We start from the raw sequence: 13,275 nt of genomic DNA on the forward strand, positions 1-13,275 counted from the left end.
AATGTAACCCCCAGGCCAGGCATGCAGCTCATACCTGCAATCCCAGCAATTTGGGAGGCCAATTTGGGTGAAGCTTAAGCCCGGGAGTTCAAGGCCAGCTTGGGCAACATTGTGAGACTCAGTCTCTACAAAAAATAGAAAAATTTGCCAAACATGGTGGCACATGCTTGTAGTCCCAGCTACTTGGCAGGCTGAGGATTGACAGAGCCCGGGAGGTGGAGGCTGCAGCAAGCTATGATCGTGCCACTGCACTCCAGCCTAAGTGACAGAGTGAGACCCTGTCCCAAGAAAACACATAACCCTAGTGCTGGAAGTAGGGCCTGGTGGGAGGTGTTTGGATCATGGAAGTGGATCCCTCATGAATAGCCTGGTGCCCTCCCCATGGTAATGACAGAGTTCTCGCTGTGAGTTCATGCAAGATCTAGTTGAAGACTGTAGTACTTCCTAGTCTCTCTCTCTCTCCTAATAAACTCTCGTTATTCTCATTAATTATCTTGTATTTTGTAAATGTTTATAAATACCTCTACACTAATTTCCCCTCTTTACTTGCAATAGGTATATTCTTTATTTCTAAACCACTTCTTTATGCACTGATTAGAATTTCCAGAACAATGTTCAACAGGTCGCAAGCACCTGGGTTTATAGTCATCAGATTTTCAGTATGACATCAGTTGTTTTTCACTGTTTTCAATTAGCGATTCAATTTTCATCTTTCCATTGTTTTCAGGTCTCAGTACTCTCTTCGTCATTTGCATTAGTTGCTACTTCCTTTTGAATCCTGATAAGAAAGTGAACTGGAAATTCCAGGGTTTTTCCCTCCTAGTCTTAAACTATTTCAGCATAAGTAATTTGCATGGACTGCTCTTCAGAAATGCCTCCTTCCTTTGAACTAAAGTTTATTTTTAATAAATTCAAACGTTTTTCTTTGTTTTGTTTATCCTAATGGCGAAAAGTCTATTCTTGTTCAATGCTGGTTTAGGGCAGGAGTTCTCAATCTCAGCATTGTTAACATTTTTTTGGCCAGAAAACCCTTTGTTGTGGGGGGCTATTCATTCCCTGTTTAGCAGCATCTCTAGCCTGTACTAACTAGATGACAGTAGTAGTATTCCCCTAGTGTTACAACTTGTAATGTCTCCTGACATTACAAGTGTCCCCTTCAGGGCAAAATTGCCCCTGGTTGAAAATCACTCATTTAGTCAAGCAGATGATAGGGATTCCATCAGAGACGAAATTTGCCTTCTATCACTGAAGACTCATTTTCAATGTCATCTTCTCAACAAGACTTTCCCTACATAACCTACCTAAATTAGGACATTCTCCCTACCTGCAGCCACTCTCATATACAGTCTTTTAACTATCATATTACCTTTCAAAGTGCGGACCCTTGAGGTCCTCAAGACCCTTTCAAAGGGTCTGTAAAGTCAAGGCTGTTTTCATATAAGACATGCGCTTCCTCCCTCTGTATTGCTATTTATACTGATGGTGCTGACACCTTGGCATGAACCAATGCAGTGACGCCAAACTATAATAGCAGTTATTGCAGTCTTCATCACCGTGCACTCAGTTAAAAAAAGTCAGTCCATTGGGAGGCCAAGGCGGGCGGATCACGAGGTCAGGAGATCGAGACCATCCTGGCCAACATGGTGAAACCGTGTTCTCTACTAAAAACACACAAAAAATTAGCTGAGTATGGTGGTGCATGCCTGTAGCCCCAGCTACTTGGGAGGCTGAGGCAGGACAATCTCTTGAACCCAGGAGGCAGAGGTTGCAGTGAGCCAAGATTGCGCCACTGCACTCCAGCCTGCCAACAGAGCGAGACTCCGTCTCAAAAAAGAAAAAAAAAAGTCCAACTTAAGAATGTTCATGAAGCAGTAAAAACTTAATTGTATTAAATCTTGACCTTTGAATATACATACAATATTTTTAACACTTGGAGTTAACAAATGGGATGTACATATAAAGTACCTTTGGCTCCTTATAGAATGACGGGTTATCTTAAAGAAAAGCCCTTGTGTGATTATTTCAGCTGTAAGTTCAACTAACTGCTTTTGTTATTGGAAGAAAGACAAACTATTCAGACTTGAATTATCTGGCAGTTATTTTCTCTAAAATGAATAAAATGAACCCATCATTTCAAGGAAAACGACCAACTATATTTGTTGCCAAATCTGAATTCTGAAATTTGAATAGATCATGAATAAGCTTGACCACATCCCAATACTTAAGATTCTTCTAATGAGATCAGTGGTGTTATTTAAAAATGTTAATCTTTATAATCTGTATAATGTGTCAACATCTGGGAGATCTGTATATGTCAGTGATCCAACACAGATGCTCCTCATAAACTGATGATGGAGCTACATGCGGATATACCCGTCAAAAGTTGAAAATATTGTTAAGTCAAAAGTGCATGTACTATACACCCAACTCACAGAACATCACAGCTTAGCATAGCTTACTTAAAATGTGCTTGGAACACAACAGCCTATCATTGGGCAAAATCCTCTTACCCAAAGCCTATTTTATAATAAAGTGTGGAATATCTCATGTAATTTATTGAATATTGTTATGAAAGTGAAAAACAGAATGGTTGGGTACTCAAAGTATGGTTTCTACTGAATGTATACCTATTTTGCAACATTGTAAAGTTGAAAAATCTTAAGTCAGGAACCATTTGTACTTTTTTTTGTTTGTTTGTTCGTTTGTTTTTGAGACAGAGTCTTACTCTGTCACCCAGGCTGGAGTACAGAGGCACGATCTTGGCTCCCTGCAACCTCTGCCTCCCCCGTTCAAGCAATTCTCCTGCCTCAGCCTCCTGAGTAGCTGGGACTACAGGTGCGTGCCACCACACCTGGCTAATTTTTGTATTTTTAGTAGAGACGGGGTTTCACTATGTTGGTCATGCTAGTCTCGAACTCCTGAACTCAAGTGATCCACTCGACTAGGCCTCCCAAAGTGCTGGGATTACAGGTGTGAGCCACCATGCCCAGCCACCATTTGTACTTTCTAAATGACCAAAACATGTTATAAAATCATGTACTGGTAAAAGTTTCGTTCAGAGTATAAAAAAGTTCATTTATGTAGTTTAATGTTCTGTAATGTAATCAAGAAACCACCAAATGCATGATATTAAATATTTTACATTATCTGAAAGGCTATTAAAATACTGCTCTTTTTTCTAACTACACAGCTATGAGACCAGGTTTTCTTTTTCTTGTCCTTTTTTTTTTTTTTTTTTGAGACAGAATCTCGCTTGCCACCCAGGCTGGAGTGCAGTGGCGTCATCTCGGCTCACTGCAACCTCTGCCTCCCAGGTTTAAGTGGTTCTTGTGCCTCAGTTTCTTGAGTAGCTGGGACTACAGGCGTGTGCCACCGTGCCTGGCTAATTTTTGTATTTCTAGTAGAGACAGGGTTTTGCCATGTTGGCCAGGCTAGTCTCGAACTCCTGGCCTCAAGTGATCCACCCACCTCAGCCTCCTAGGGTGTCAGAATTACAGGCGTGAGCCACCACTCCCAACTTTAAGTATACATTTTCTTTATATACTTAAAGCAAAATAATGTTTGAGCAGTTTGATTAGAAACATAGCTAAGATAAGCCAGCTGTTTTCTATTAAGCCAGACACAGATTTTCAAAACTTAAAACAATGCTACACTTCTCACTAAATTTTTTGTTTTGGACAATATGGTTATTTTTCATTAAAACACATTATTTATAACTTGTAATGAGCTTATTACTTTTAAATGTATTAATAAATATTGTTAAATTTTTCAGTTTTAATTTATAATAGGGTAGCATCAATAGATACCTATACTTAGACGAATCTCTTTTTGAGTCCTCAACAATTTAAGAGTATAAAAGGGGTCCTGAGACCCAAAAGTTTAAGAAACGTGCTCTATCATCACATCAGTACATTCTATTGCTTTTGTGGCACTTGCTGCCAACTGAAATTCTTTTTCAGTTATGTTTACTTATTTACTGTCCAGCTTTCTTAATTAGAACGGAAGCTACGAAAGAGCAGAGACCTTGTTCATCTTATTGAGTATTATATCCCCAGTGCCTAAAATCTGACCCAGCATTTAGGTGTTCAGTATGATTCTGATGAACAGAATGAATGTAATGAGTAGACAACATATTTAGCCACAGACAAAAGATGAACCATTTTTAATTTATGGGACATACACATTATCCTTTCATCAATTTGCAGTTTTAGGATAAGGATTAAGGAATAGCCACTGAGGGCAGTTCCAGCAGACATGTATCATGTCTACTCTGTGGGGTCTGCTCTCTCCCGACCGCCTCTAGAGCCCAGTCATGGGTAACACCTCTGCTCTTTGCTGGCTGTTAGCTGCCTCCACCTGGTGCAAAGCCTGTAGGGCTTTCAGAACTGCTGAGTGCTTCCTGAAGTTGAAGATGTCCAACTGTGAGAGGGAGGCCAAGTTATGTGCTATTACCCTCTGAGTCAGTAGATGTTAATGTGGTTCAGTCAAAATTCCCCTCTAACTTCTTCAGGTCACTTTGTTTCTAGTTTCTGGAGCTAAACTTTTCATATTTTTATATCCCCATTGACCAATAAAATGAGAAATGCTTGAATCCTGTGTTTACAATACCACTTACCAACCAGGCATGGTGGTTCACGCCTGTAATCCCAGCACTTTGGGAGGCTGAGGCGGGTGGATCACCTGAGGTACGGAGTTCAAGACCAGCCTGACCAATATAGTGAAACCCCGTCTCTACTAAAACTACAAAAATTAGCCGGACATGGTGGTAGGCACCTGTAGTCCCAGCTACTCTGGAGGCTGAGACAGGAGAACTGCTTGAACCTGGGAGGTAGAGGTTACAGTGAGCTAAGATCGTGCCACTACACTCCAGCCTGGCCGACAGAGCGAGACTCCATCTCAAAAACAACAACAACAACAACAAAAACAAAAAAGAAAAAACAAACAAAAAACAATACCACTTACCTTACCCAAGGAAGTTCTCTTAGAATCTATATTCTTTTATAAATTGTTTCAATTAATCTACTTTCCCAGTCCAAAGGGCATTAGAAACATTGAACAGAATGAGAAAATGAAAGGAAGCTGGGTAAGCTTAAGATCAGCCAGCAGCACATACCAAAAGATAATAAGCAATAAAGGAAAATACAGACAGAACAGAAATGATAACTCATAGGTACCAAAGCTACGACCATTTAGAGTAGGAATAATTAGTTGTATACTCCTCAAACTCACCTGAAAGCATCCATACTACGCTGCAGTATAATCCTTATGATAGAAATCCCAGATCAAATAATGATTATGACATTCTATCTAAGAGGTTACAACAGATACAAGTGATACAACAACTATGCTGCTTAGTTACCCTGAACCAAGGTGCCACCTTAGTTCCAGTACCATCACACTCCAGCCTGGTATTATTAATGGTATGTCATATTTTTTACTGTTAAGTACTTACATGTGAATAAGTGTAAGAAAATGGCTGCTTATCAGTAGCATATAAATTCAGAGTCAGGAATGATGATGATGCCACAGAACCAGAGACTGTGACATTGGTGGCTGAGATAGCAACATCTTTGCCTTTTGATACTTCAATGTACACAAACTTCATTTAATGCAAATTTAAAATATTGTATAAAATTACCTTCAGTCTATGTATATGAGGTGTATATAAAACATAAATGAATTTCATATTTAGACATGAGTCCCATCCCCAAGATCTCATTATGTACATGCAAATATTCCAAAGTTAAAAAAAAAAATCCAAACTCTGAAACACTTCTGATCCCAGGCATTTTGGATAAGTGACACTAAACCTCTACAATTTACTTACAGAAACAAAGATCAGATCACGAAGGTCTTGTGTGTTACAAGAAGAAGCTACACTGAAGATGTAAAGCAGAGATTTTTAGAAAGTGCAGTAAGACGACTACTGCTAAAATCACAAAGAGTACGAGTAACTTCTTCAAGAAGGAATGGAAGTCAGAATTGAATCATAAACAATTTACGGAGTTGAACCAGATTTAGTGAAAAATTATATTTTAGGGAAGAGAGGGCAAGTCACAAGTGGGATGAAAGTTGGGTTTTAGACTGTGGTGATTGGGTAGATGGAGGCATTTGGCACGGATACACTGAATACGGGAAGAAAACCAGGAGGGGTGTCCTCCTAGGAAGATTGTGGGGGAAGAACTGATTTCAAGATCAGGTAACTGTGGCACTTACATCTCTCAAGTTGCCTGCTTGGCCTTCTTTCAAGTATACTTTACTTCCTTTCGTTCTTGCTCTAAAACTTTTACAAACCAACAAACCAAGCAGATAACTGCTAACTGTAATCCTAGCACTTTGGGAGGCAGAGGCGGAAAGATCGCTTGAGGTTTGGCGTTTGAGACTAGCCTGCGCAACATAACACAACCCTGTCTCTACAAAAATAATTAGTAATAATAAATAAATAAATAAGAATCAAACACTTCAAGATGAAATAAACACAATTTAAATAAACTGGAAAACCTGACAGAACAGTTAGAAATCCATTTGTTAGATGAAAATACAGAAGAAAAAGTATGTTGCAACAGCAGCATATGTTGCTTTTGGATGTTATTTTTAAAATCCAAAATAAACCCAAGTTGGGACTTACTGATTCCTCACATAAGGTGTCTTGCATTTGTTAATTAACATATTTCAAATATAAATAAAGCCAAATCCATACCTTTTCTGCTTTTTTATCAGAAATGTCTTGCTTTTCCAGAACAGCCATGCTCTCCTTCAGATTCTTCACAATGTCTGCTGGAGATTTGTGAGACTTCCCAAACGGGAACGGCATGACGGCAGCGGCAGGGGCCTCCGCTGCACTCCGCCTGTGCTACCTGGAACACAGCACAAGGTTCATGTGAGCAAACACTGGCATCAACGGAAGACAGACTTTCTAAATCCTAATCTGGGAAGAAAACCCGTGTTTAGGAAAGTCATTTTACATAACTTTCAAATTCAGTAGGAACCGGAAAATCCACAAATATATGCAAGAAATGATAATACACAGATGTCTTAGAATTACAGAACGCTGTATTTTTCAAAACACTTTGTTTTTCTTTCCTTCAAATCAATTGCTCTCCTAACCACCCAAATGGGGACGAACATGCTGACTGATGCTGCTGAGGTAGAGAGCAGCAGCTCCCACTCACAGGGCAACTGCTACTGTCAGGCCTGATGCTGAGCACTAGAATTCATCTCATGAAACCCTTTCTAACAATCTCCTGCTCCTATTTACTGGTGAAGTTTAGCAAGGTTGAGAGGCTCAAGGTACTAAGTGGTCAAACAAGCTCAAATCTGTCTTGATCCAAAGTGTCCTTAATCACCACACTGTACATCAAATGGATAGTATCTATTTTACAGCTGAGGCAACTGAGGCCAAAAGTTAGGTGGAGTGTTTAGCCAAACAGCACTAGCAACAGCCTACTTTCTAGGTCTCTCCAGATGCTCTTTTCCCGGTGTTCACGCTGCTCCTCCTAAGCATCCCAGTGGGCTGCCCTGAATATGGCACACACTTCCTCAGCACACTCATCTTATTCAGGCAGTCACAGGGTCTCAGAGCTACAGAGAAGCCTGGATGGGGGAAAAAATCTCCCATTAGATCCTCTAATCCCCTATGTGACAGTTGTCAAGCTGTACTCTTTTTGCCTGGATTTGACCATCTCCTATGAAAGAACTTGCTGGTTAAAACCCTGGGGATGATGAACTTCTAGAAGTTCTTAATTTTTTGTGGGTAGTAGAAAACAACATTTCAACCACATAAACCACAGTATTACATCATCCAAAAGGAGGACATGCAACTATTCCAAGAAGGCACTATGAAGAAACAAAGTTAACACGACAAACAATGGAAGTGACTTGGGAACATGTTGGAAGTTAACATTTTTCAGTAAAAAAACTAGAAGAAGTTAAACTCACAGGCACTAAACAGTCTCATATCAGACACCAAAAGATGACACTTTTTAGAAAAACCTTATGGATCACTTAGATCAGTGGTTTTCTGACTGTAAGTTTCAACATCCTATATTTAACTGCCCAAGGTGTTCCCCACACACACCCAAGTAAGACAAGGTGGCTCTCAGACACCCCAACCCTACTTTGTTTTCCCTTCTATATAAACACAAAAATAAGTCCATTGCGTAGTATCGTAACACTTCTTTTGAGCTCTGCCTAAGATTTCATTTGATGAACAAACTTGAGTGTTTTTCCCTTAAGTTTGAAATAGTGACTTACATATTTGTTTATAAAGAATGTTTAAAACATGCCAAATGAATGCTAATGTCAAGCCTACAACTAAATCATAAACAAGTATGTTATTTCTCAACATGTTCTGATGTGAACTGTTCCGACCAATCTCTAACCCCAAATATTGCCTATCTTACCCTCTGTCACCTTGTAAATCCTTTTTCGATAAAATTAAAACCACATTTTCATTAACCAAAGAGAAATAGTTTAATGCATATCCTCTGTCATAGGTTCTTAAATATCCAAGGATTTTTTTTTTTTTTTTTGGAGTCTTGCTGTGTCACCCAGGTTGGAGTGCAGCAGCGCAATCTTGGCTCACTGTAACCTCCACCTCCCAGGTTCAAGTGATTCTTGTGCCTCAGCGTTAGCCTCCCAGGCAGCTGGGACTACAGGTGTGTGCCACCAACCCAGCTAATTTTTGTATTTTTAGTAGAGATGGGTTTTCACCATGTTGGCTAGGCTGGTCTCAACTCCTGGCCTCAAGGGATCCACCCACCTTGGCCTCCCAAAGTGCTGGGATTACAGGTGTGAGCCACCATGCCCAGCCATAAAATCCAAGGATGTTTAAGTCCACTACTAAATAACTTTTCTATGCCTAAAAGTTTGAACTGACGTTAGGGGAGTCACTCTTAACTAGCTGTCATATGATCGCTCTACAAGCCAGACGGGACACAAAGCCTGGATCATTCTTTTCCTTTTCCTGGATCATTACTTTTTCCTTTGGGCAGGGGAGTGGGCAGGGCGGGCCGGGGGCGGGGAGGGGGAAGCATGCAAGTTGCTTCTCCATAAACAGTGTATCAACACTCACAATATGTCCTCTGAAAGTATTATCTTTCCTATCTGTAACTCTGCAAATAATAGCAGTGATGTGGAGGGTGGGAATGTTTAATGGTATTTTGCAGGAAGTGTTACGGTGCTATGCAACAGAGATATTTTCAGCTCTGGCTCAATGGTGAAAGATGTGACTTTCCAGGGTAACAGAGGTTTACAAGTCCTACCACACACCAAAAGTTGGTTACAGCAGAAAGAGTACAGCCACCAAAAAGAACACATATATAAAGGGGAGACATGACATAAATCATTTCTGTTAATTAATATACCAGTCAGCTAAGATTTTACAGAACATATGAACTAGTAAGACTGTATTCTATAGAAATACAGGCCAGGTGAGGCGGCTCACGTCTGTAACCTCAGCACTTCGGGAGTCTGAGGTGGGGTGAATTGCTTGAGGTCAGGAGTTTGAGATCAGCCTCGGCAACATAGTGAGACCCTGTCTCTACAAAAAATTTTAAAATTAGCTGGACATGGTGGTGCATGCCTGTGGTCCTAGCCAGCTACTTGGAAGACTGAGGTTGGAGCATCACTTGAGCCTAAGAGGTGGTGACTGTACCACTGCACTCCAGCCTGAGTGACAGAGTAAGACCCTGACTTAAATTTAAATAAGGAGGAAAAGAAACACAGTAACAACTACCCAAAATAAGAAGTGACATTCCTCAGTAGGATCCAAATACATTGGTAAAGTTAATAAATCGTTACTCATGATTTAGTTTTAAAAATACAGTTAAAGGCTGGGCATGGTGGCTCACGCCTGTAATCCCAGCACTTTGGGAAGACGAGGCCAGCAGATCACGAGGTCAGGAGTTCGAGACCAGCCTGACCAACATGGTGAAACCCCATCTCTATTAAAAATACAAAAATCAGCTGGGCGTGGTGGCGTGCGCCTGTAATCCCAGCTACTCAGGAGGCTGAGGCAGGAGAATGGTTTGAACCCGGAAGGGGGAGGTTGCAGTGAGCTGAGATCATGCCACTGCACTCCAGCCTGGGCGACAGAGCAAAACTCCGTCTCATTCATAAATAAATAAATAAATAAATAAAATGGTTAGAAACTATCCTCTTTATTTTTAAAGTATGAGTGTAATAATTCTCAAACATCATTTATTTTCTTAGGCTTATCAACTCTTAATACAATTACCCAAGATTTTGGTAGGCAAAAACAAGGAAATAACACTCCCCAAAACTTCTGCATTACAGAATTTGTTTCTTATGTTCAGGTTTGCTAAGTATTAAGCTTAAATATCTTACACAGTCATGTAGCTGCCTGATGAGGTTTCAGTTAATGATTGACTGCATTATATGACAGTGGTCCCCTAAGAGCTGAAAAATTCTTATCACTTAGTGCTTTGTGTTACAAATACCTACTGTATTCAACACAGTAACATGCTGTACAGGTTTATAGCCTAGGAGCAATAGGCTACATCACATAGATTACTATGTAGTTGACTATACTATCTAGGTTTGTGTAAGTACTGTACCCTCTATGATGTTTGCACAACAACAAAACTGCCTGATGCATTTCTTAGAATCCATCCCAGTTGTTGAAGTAACACAGGAGTTAATTCCTTCATAGGATCATGTGTGACTTTCACACAATGCTCAAGTGATAGCAAAGGCACCTTTAAGAGTGGACTCCTCAGCTGGTACTGCTTTCTCCCGGGGGGGACGCTGCCTTCCAAAGGGCCTGGTCCACCATCAAGCCATTTAGAGTGCTCTGTGACCCTGAAGGGTGTGAAGCACACGGGCACATGTCTGAGTTTTGAAACTGACAATCCCTAGAGTACGGAGATGCCCAAGTTGGAAGCAGCAATGGTTCGAGAAGGGTTCCAGTGGTTTAAAGATATATTTCACCATAACAATCCACCTACCTTTCTCATCTCCCCTTTATCATCAGCAGTATTTCCTTTTATATATATTTGGAGGAATTTAAGGGAATAACACAAATCCACTGATTAAGGTCTTCAATAATTTTTCACTGCCCTTAGAATAAAACCCAAGTTCCTTGACCAAAAACCCAAAAGCAAATGTAATAAAAGCAAAGATAAATATCTGGGGCTTAATTAAAGTGCTTTTGCATGGCAAAAGAACAGTTAGCAGAGTAAACAGACAACCCACAGAGTGGGAGAAAATCTTCACAATCTATACATCTGACAAAGGACTAACACCCAGAATCTACAACAAACTCAAACAAATCAGTAAGAATAAAACAAACAATCCCATCAAAAAGTGGGCTAAGGACATAAACAGACAATTCTCAAAAGAAGATATACAAATGGCCAATGAACATACGAAAAAAATGCTCAGGATCACTAATGATCAGGGAAATGCAAACCAAAACCACAGTGCAATACCCACCTTACTCCTGCAAGAATGGCCATAATCAGAAAATCAATAAACAGTACATGTTGGCATGGATGCGGTAATCAGAGAACACTTCTACACTCCTGGTAGGAATGTAAACTAGTACAGCCACTATGGAAAACAATGTGGAGATTCCTTAAAGAATTAAAAGTAGAGCTACCACTTAATCCAGCAATCTCACTACTGGGTATCTACCCAGAGGAAAATCACAGAACCAATCCAAATGCCCATCAATCAACGAGTGGATAAAGAAACTGTGGGGGTGTGTGTGTGTGTATGTATATATGTGATGGACTACTACTCAGCCACAAAAAGGAATGAATTAACAGCATTTGCAGCAACCTGTATGAAACTGGAGACTATTATTCCAAGTGAAGTAACTCAAGAATGGAAAACCAAACATCATATGTTCTCACCGATATGTGGGAGCTAAGCTTTGAGGATGCAAAGTCGTAAGAATGATACAACGGACTTTGGGGACTTGTGGGGAAGGGGGCGAGCGATAGACTACAAATAGGCCAGGCGCAGTGGCTCATGCCTGTAATCCCACCATTTTGGGAGGCCAAGGCAGGTGGATCACCTGAGATCAGGAGTTTGAGACCAGCCTGGCCAACATGGCAAAACCCTGTCTCTACTAAAAATACAAAAATTAGCTGTGCATGGTGGCACGTGCTTGTAATCCCAGCTACTAGGGGGACTGAGGCAGGAGGATTGCTTAAACCTGGGAGGCGGAGGTTGCAGTGAGCTGAGATCGTGCCACTGCACTCCAGCTGAGCATCAGAGCAAGACAAAGAAGAGGAGGAGGGAGGAGGAGGAGGGGAAGGAGGCGGAGGGGAAGAAGGGGGGAAGGGGAAGAAGGAGGGGAAGGGGAAGAAGGAGGGGAAGGGGAAGAAGGAGGGGAAGAAAGAAGAAGGAAGAAGAAAGAAAGAAGAAGACTACAAATATGGTACAGTCTATACCGCTTGGGTGATGGGTGCACCAAAACCTCACAAACCACTAAAGAACTTATGTAACCAAATACTATCTGTATCCCAATAACCTATGGGGAAAAAATTTAAAAATAAATAAAATCCAAATTCCTTACCATGGCCCTCTAGGTTTTACCTATCTCCAACTCACAGCACAGCCTCTGGCCTTGATCGTAGAGGTCCAGACACACTGATGTCCTTTCTGCTCTCCAAACTACTTCTAAGCCAGAGTATCACATTTGCAAATATGGTAAAATTGTAATTTTAAAATTTAGATGGTTGGTGGGTGTGTGGGTTTTCATTGTTGGTTAACTTTTCTGTATGTTCTAAGTTTTTCTTAATATTGTTTTAAAACAGCCTTAACTATGTTTTGGACATAACTGAAGTTCACGAAGAAAATGAACAGCAATAGAGATTTTAATAAAAAAATTCATTTGGCTTTCAAATACAATTCCCTTGTCCATTAAAAAATTTTTTTTTTGAGATGGAGTCTTGCTCTGTCACCCAGGATGGAGTGCAGTGGTGCGATCTCGGCTCACTATAACCTCCACCTCCTGGGTTCAAGCAATTCTGCCTCAGCCTCCCCAGTAGCTGGGACTAGAGGCGCATGCCACCACGCCTGGCTAATTTTTGTTGTAGAGACGGGGTTTCACCACGTTGGCCAGGCTGGCCTCGAACTCCTGACCTCGTGATCTACCCACCTCAGCCTCCCAAAGTGCTGAGATTACAGGCGTGAGCTACCACACCCGGCCAAAAAATGGTTTATAATAAACCTCAGCAGGATTCCTTGGGCTAAGCCAAAAGTATTAATGTGACTGAGACAAAGCCAGACACTGACAGGATTCTA

The 13,275-nt window shown here is 40.8% G+C and overlaps 1 protein-coding gene across 2 annotated transcripts in view; it reads right to left on the reverse strand.

Moving 5' to 3' along the window:
- The window catches only part of CAB39 (calcium binding protein 39), a 110,790-nt gene that overhangs the window by 57,487 nt on the left and 40,028 nt on the right, over positions 1-13,275 (reverse strand). The window contains exons 1-2 of one of the 2 annotated variants that reach the window (XM_058437434.1): positions 7,448-7,593; positions 6,701-6,857 (exon numbers count right to left, since the gene is read on the reverse strand). In XM_058437434.1, the coding sequence (XP_058293417.1) occupies positions 6,701-6,814 (114 nt within the window). In that variant the 5' untranslated portion in view covers positions 6,815-6,857; positions 7,448-7,593. Of the gene's footprint in view, positions 1-6,700; positions 6,858-7,447; positions 7,594-13,275 lie in introns of those variants that run through there. The other variant, XM_032753950.2, reaches the window with a different exon arrangement.

This window comes from Hylobates moloch, unplaced genomic scaffold (genome assembly GCF_009828535.3).
Source record: "Hylobates moloch isolate HMO894 unplaced genomic scaffold, HMol_V3 SCAFFOLD_1, whole genome shotgun sequence".
Classification (NCBI taxonomy): domain Eukaryota; kingdom Metazoa; phylum Chordata; class Mammalia; order Primates; family Hylobatidae; genus Hylobates; species Hylobates moloch.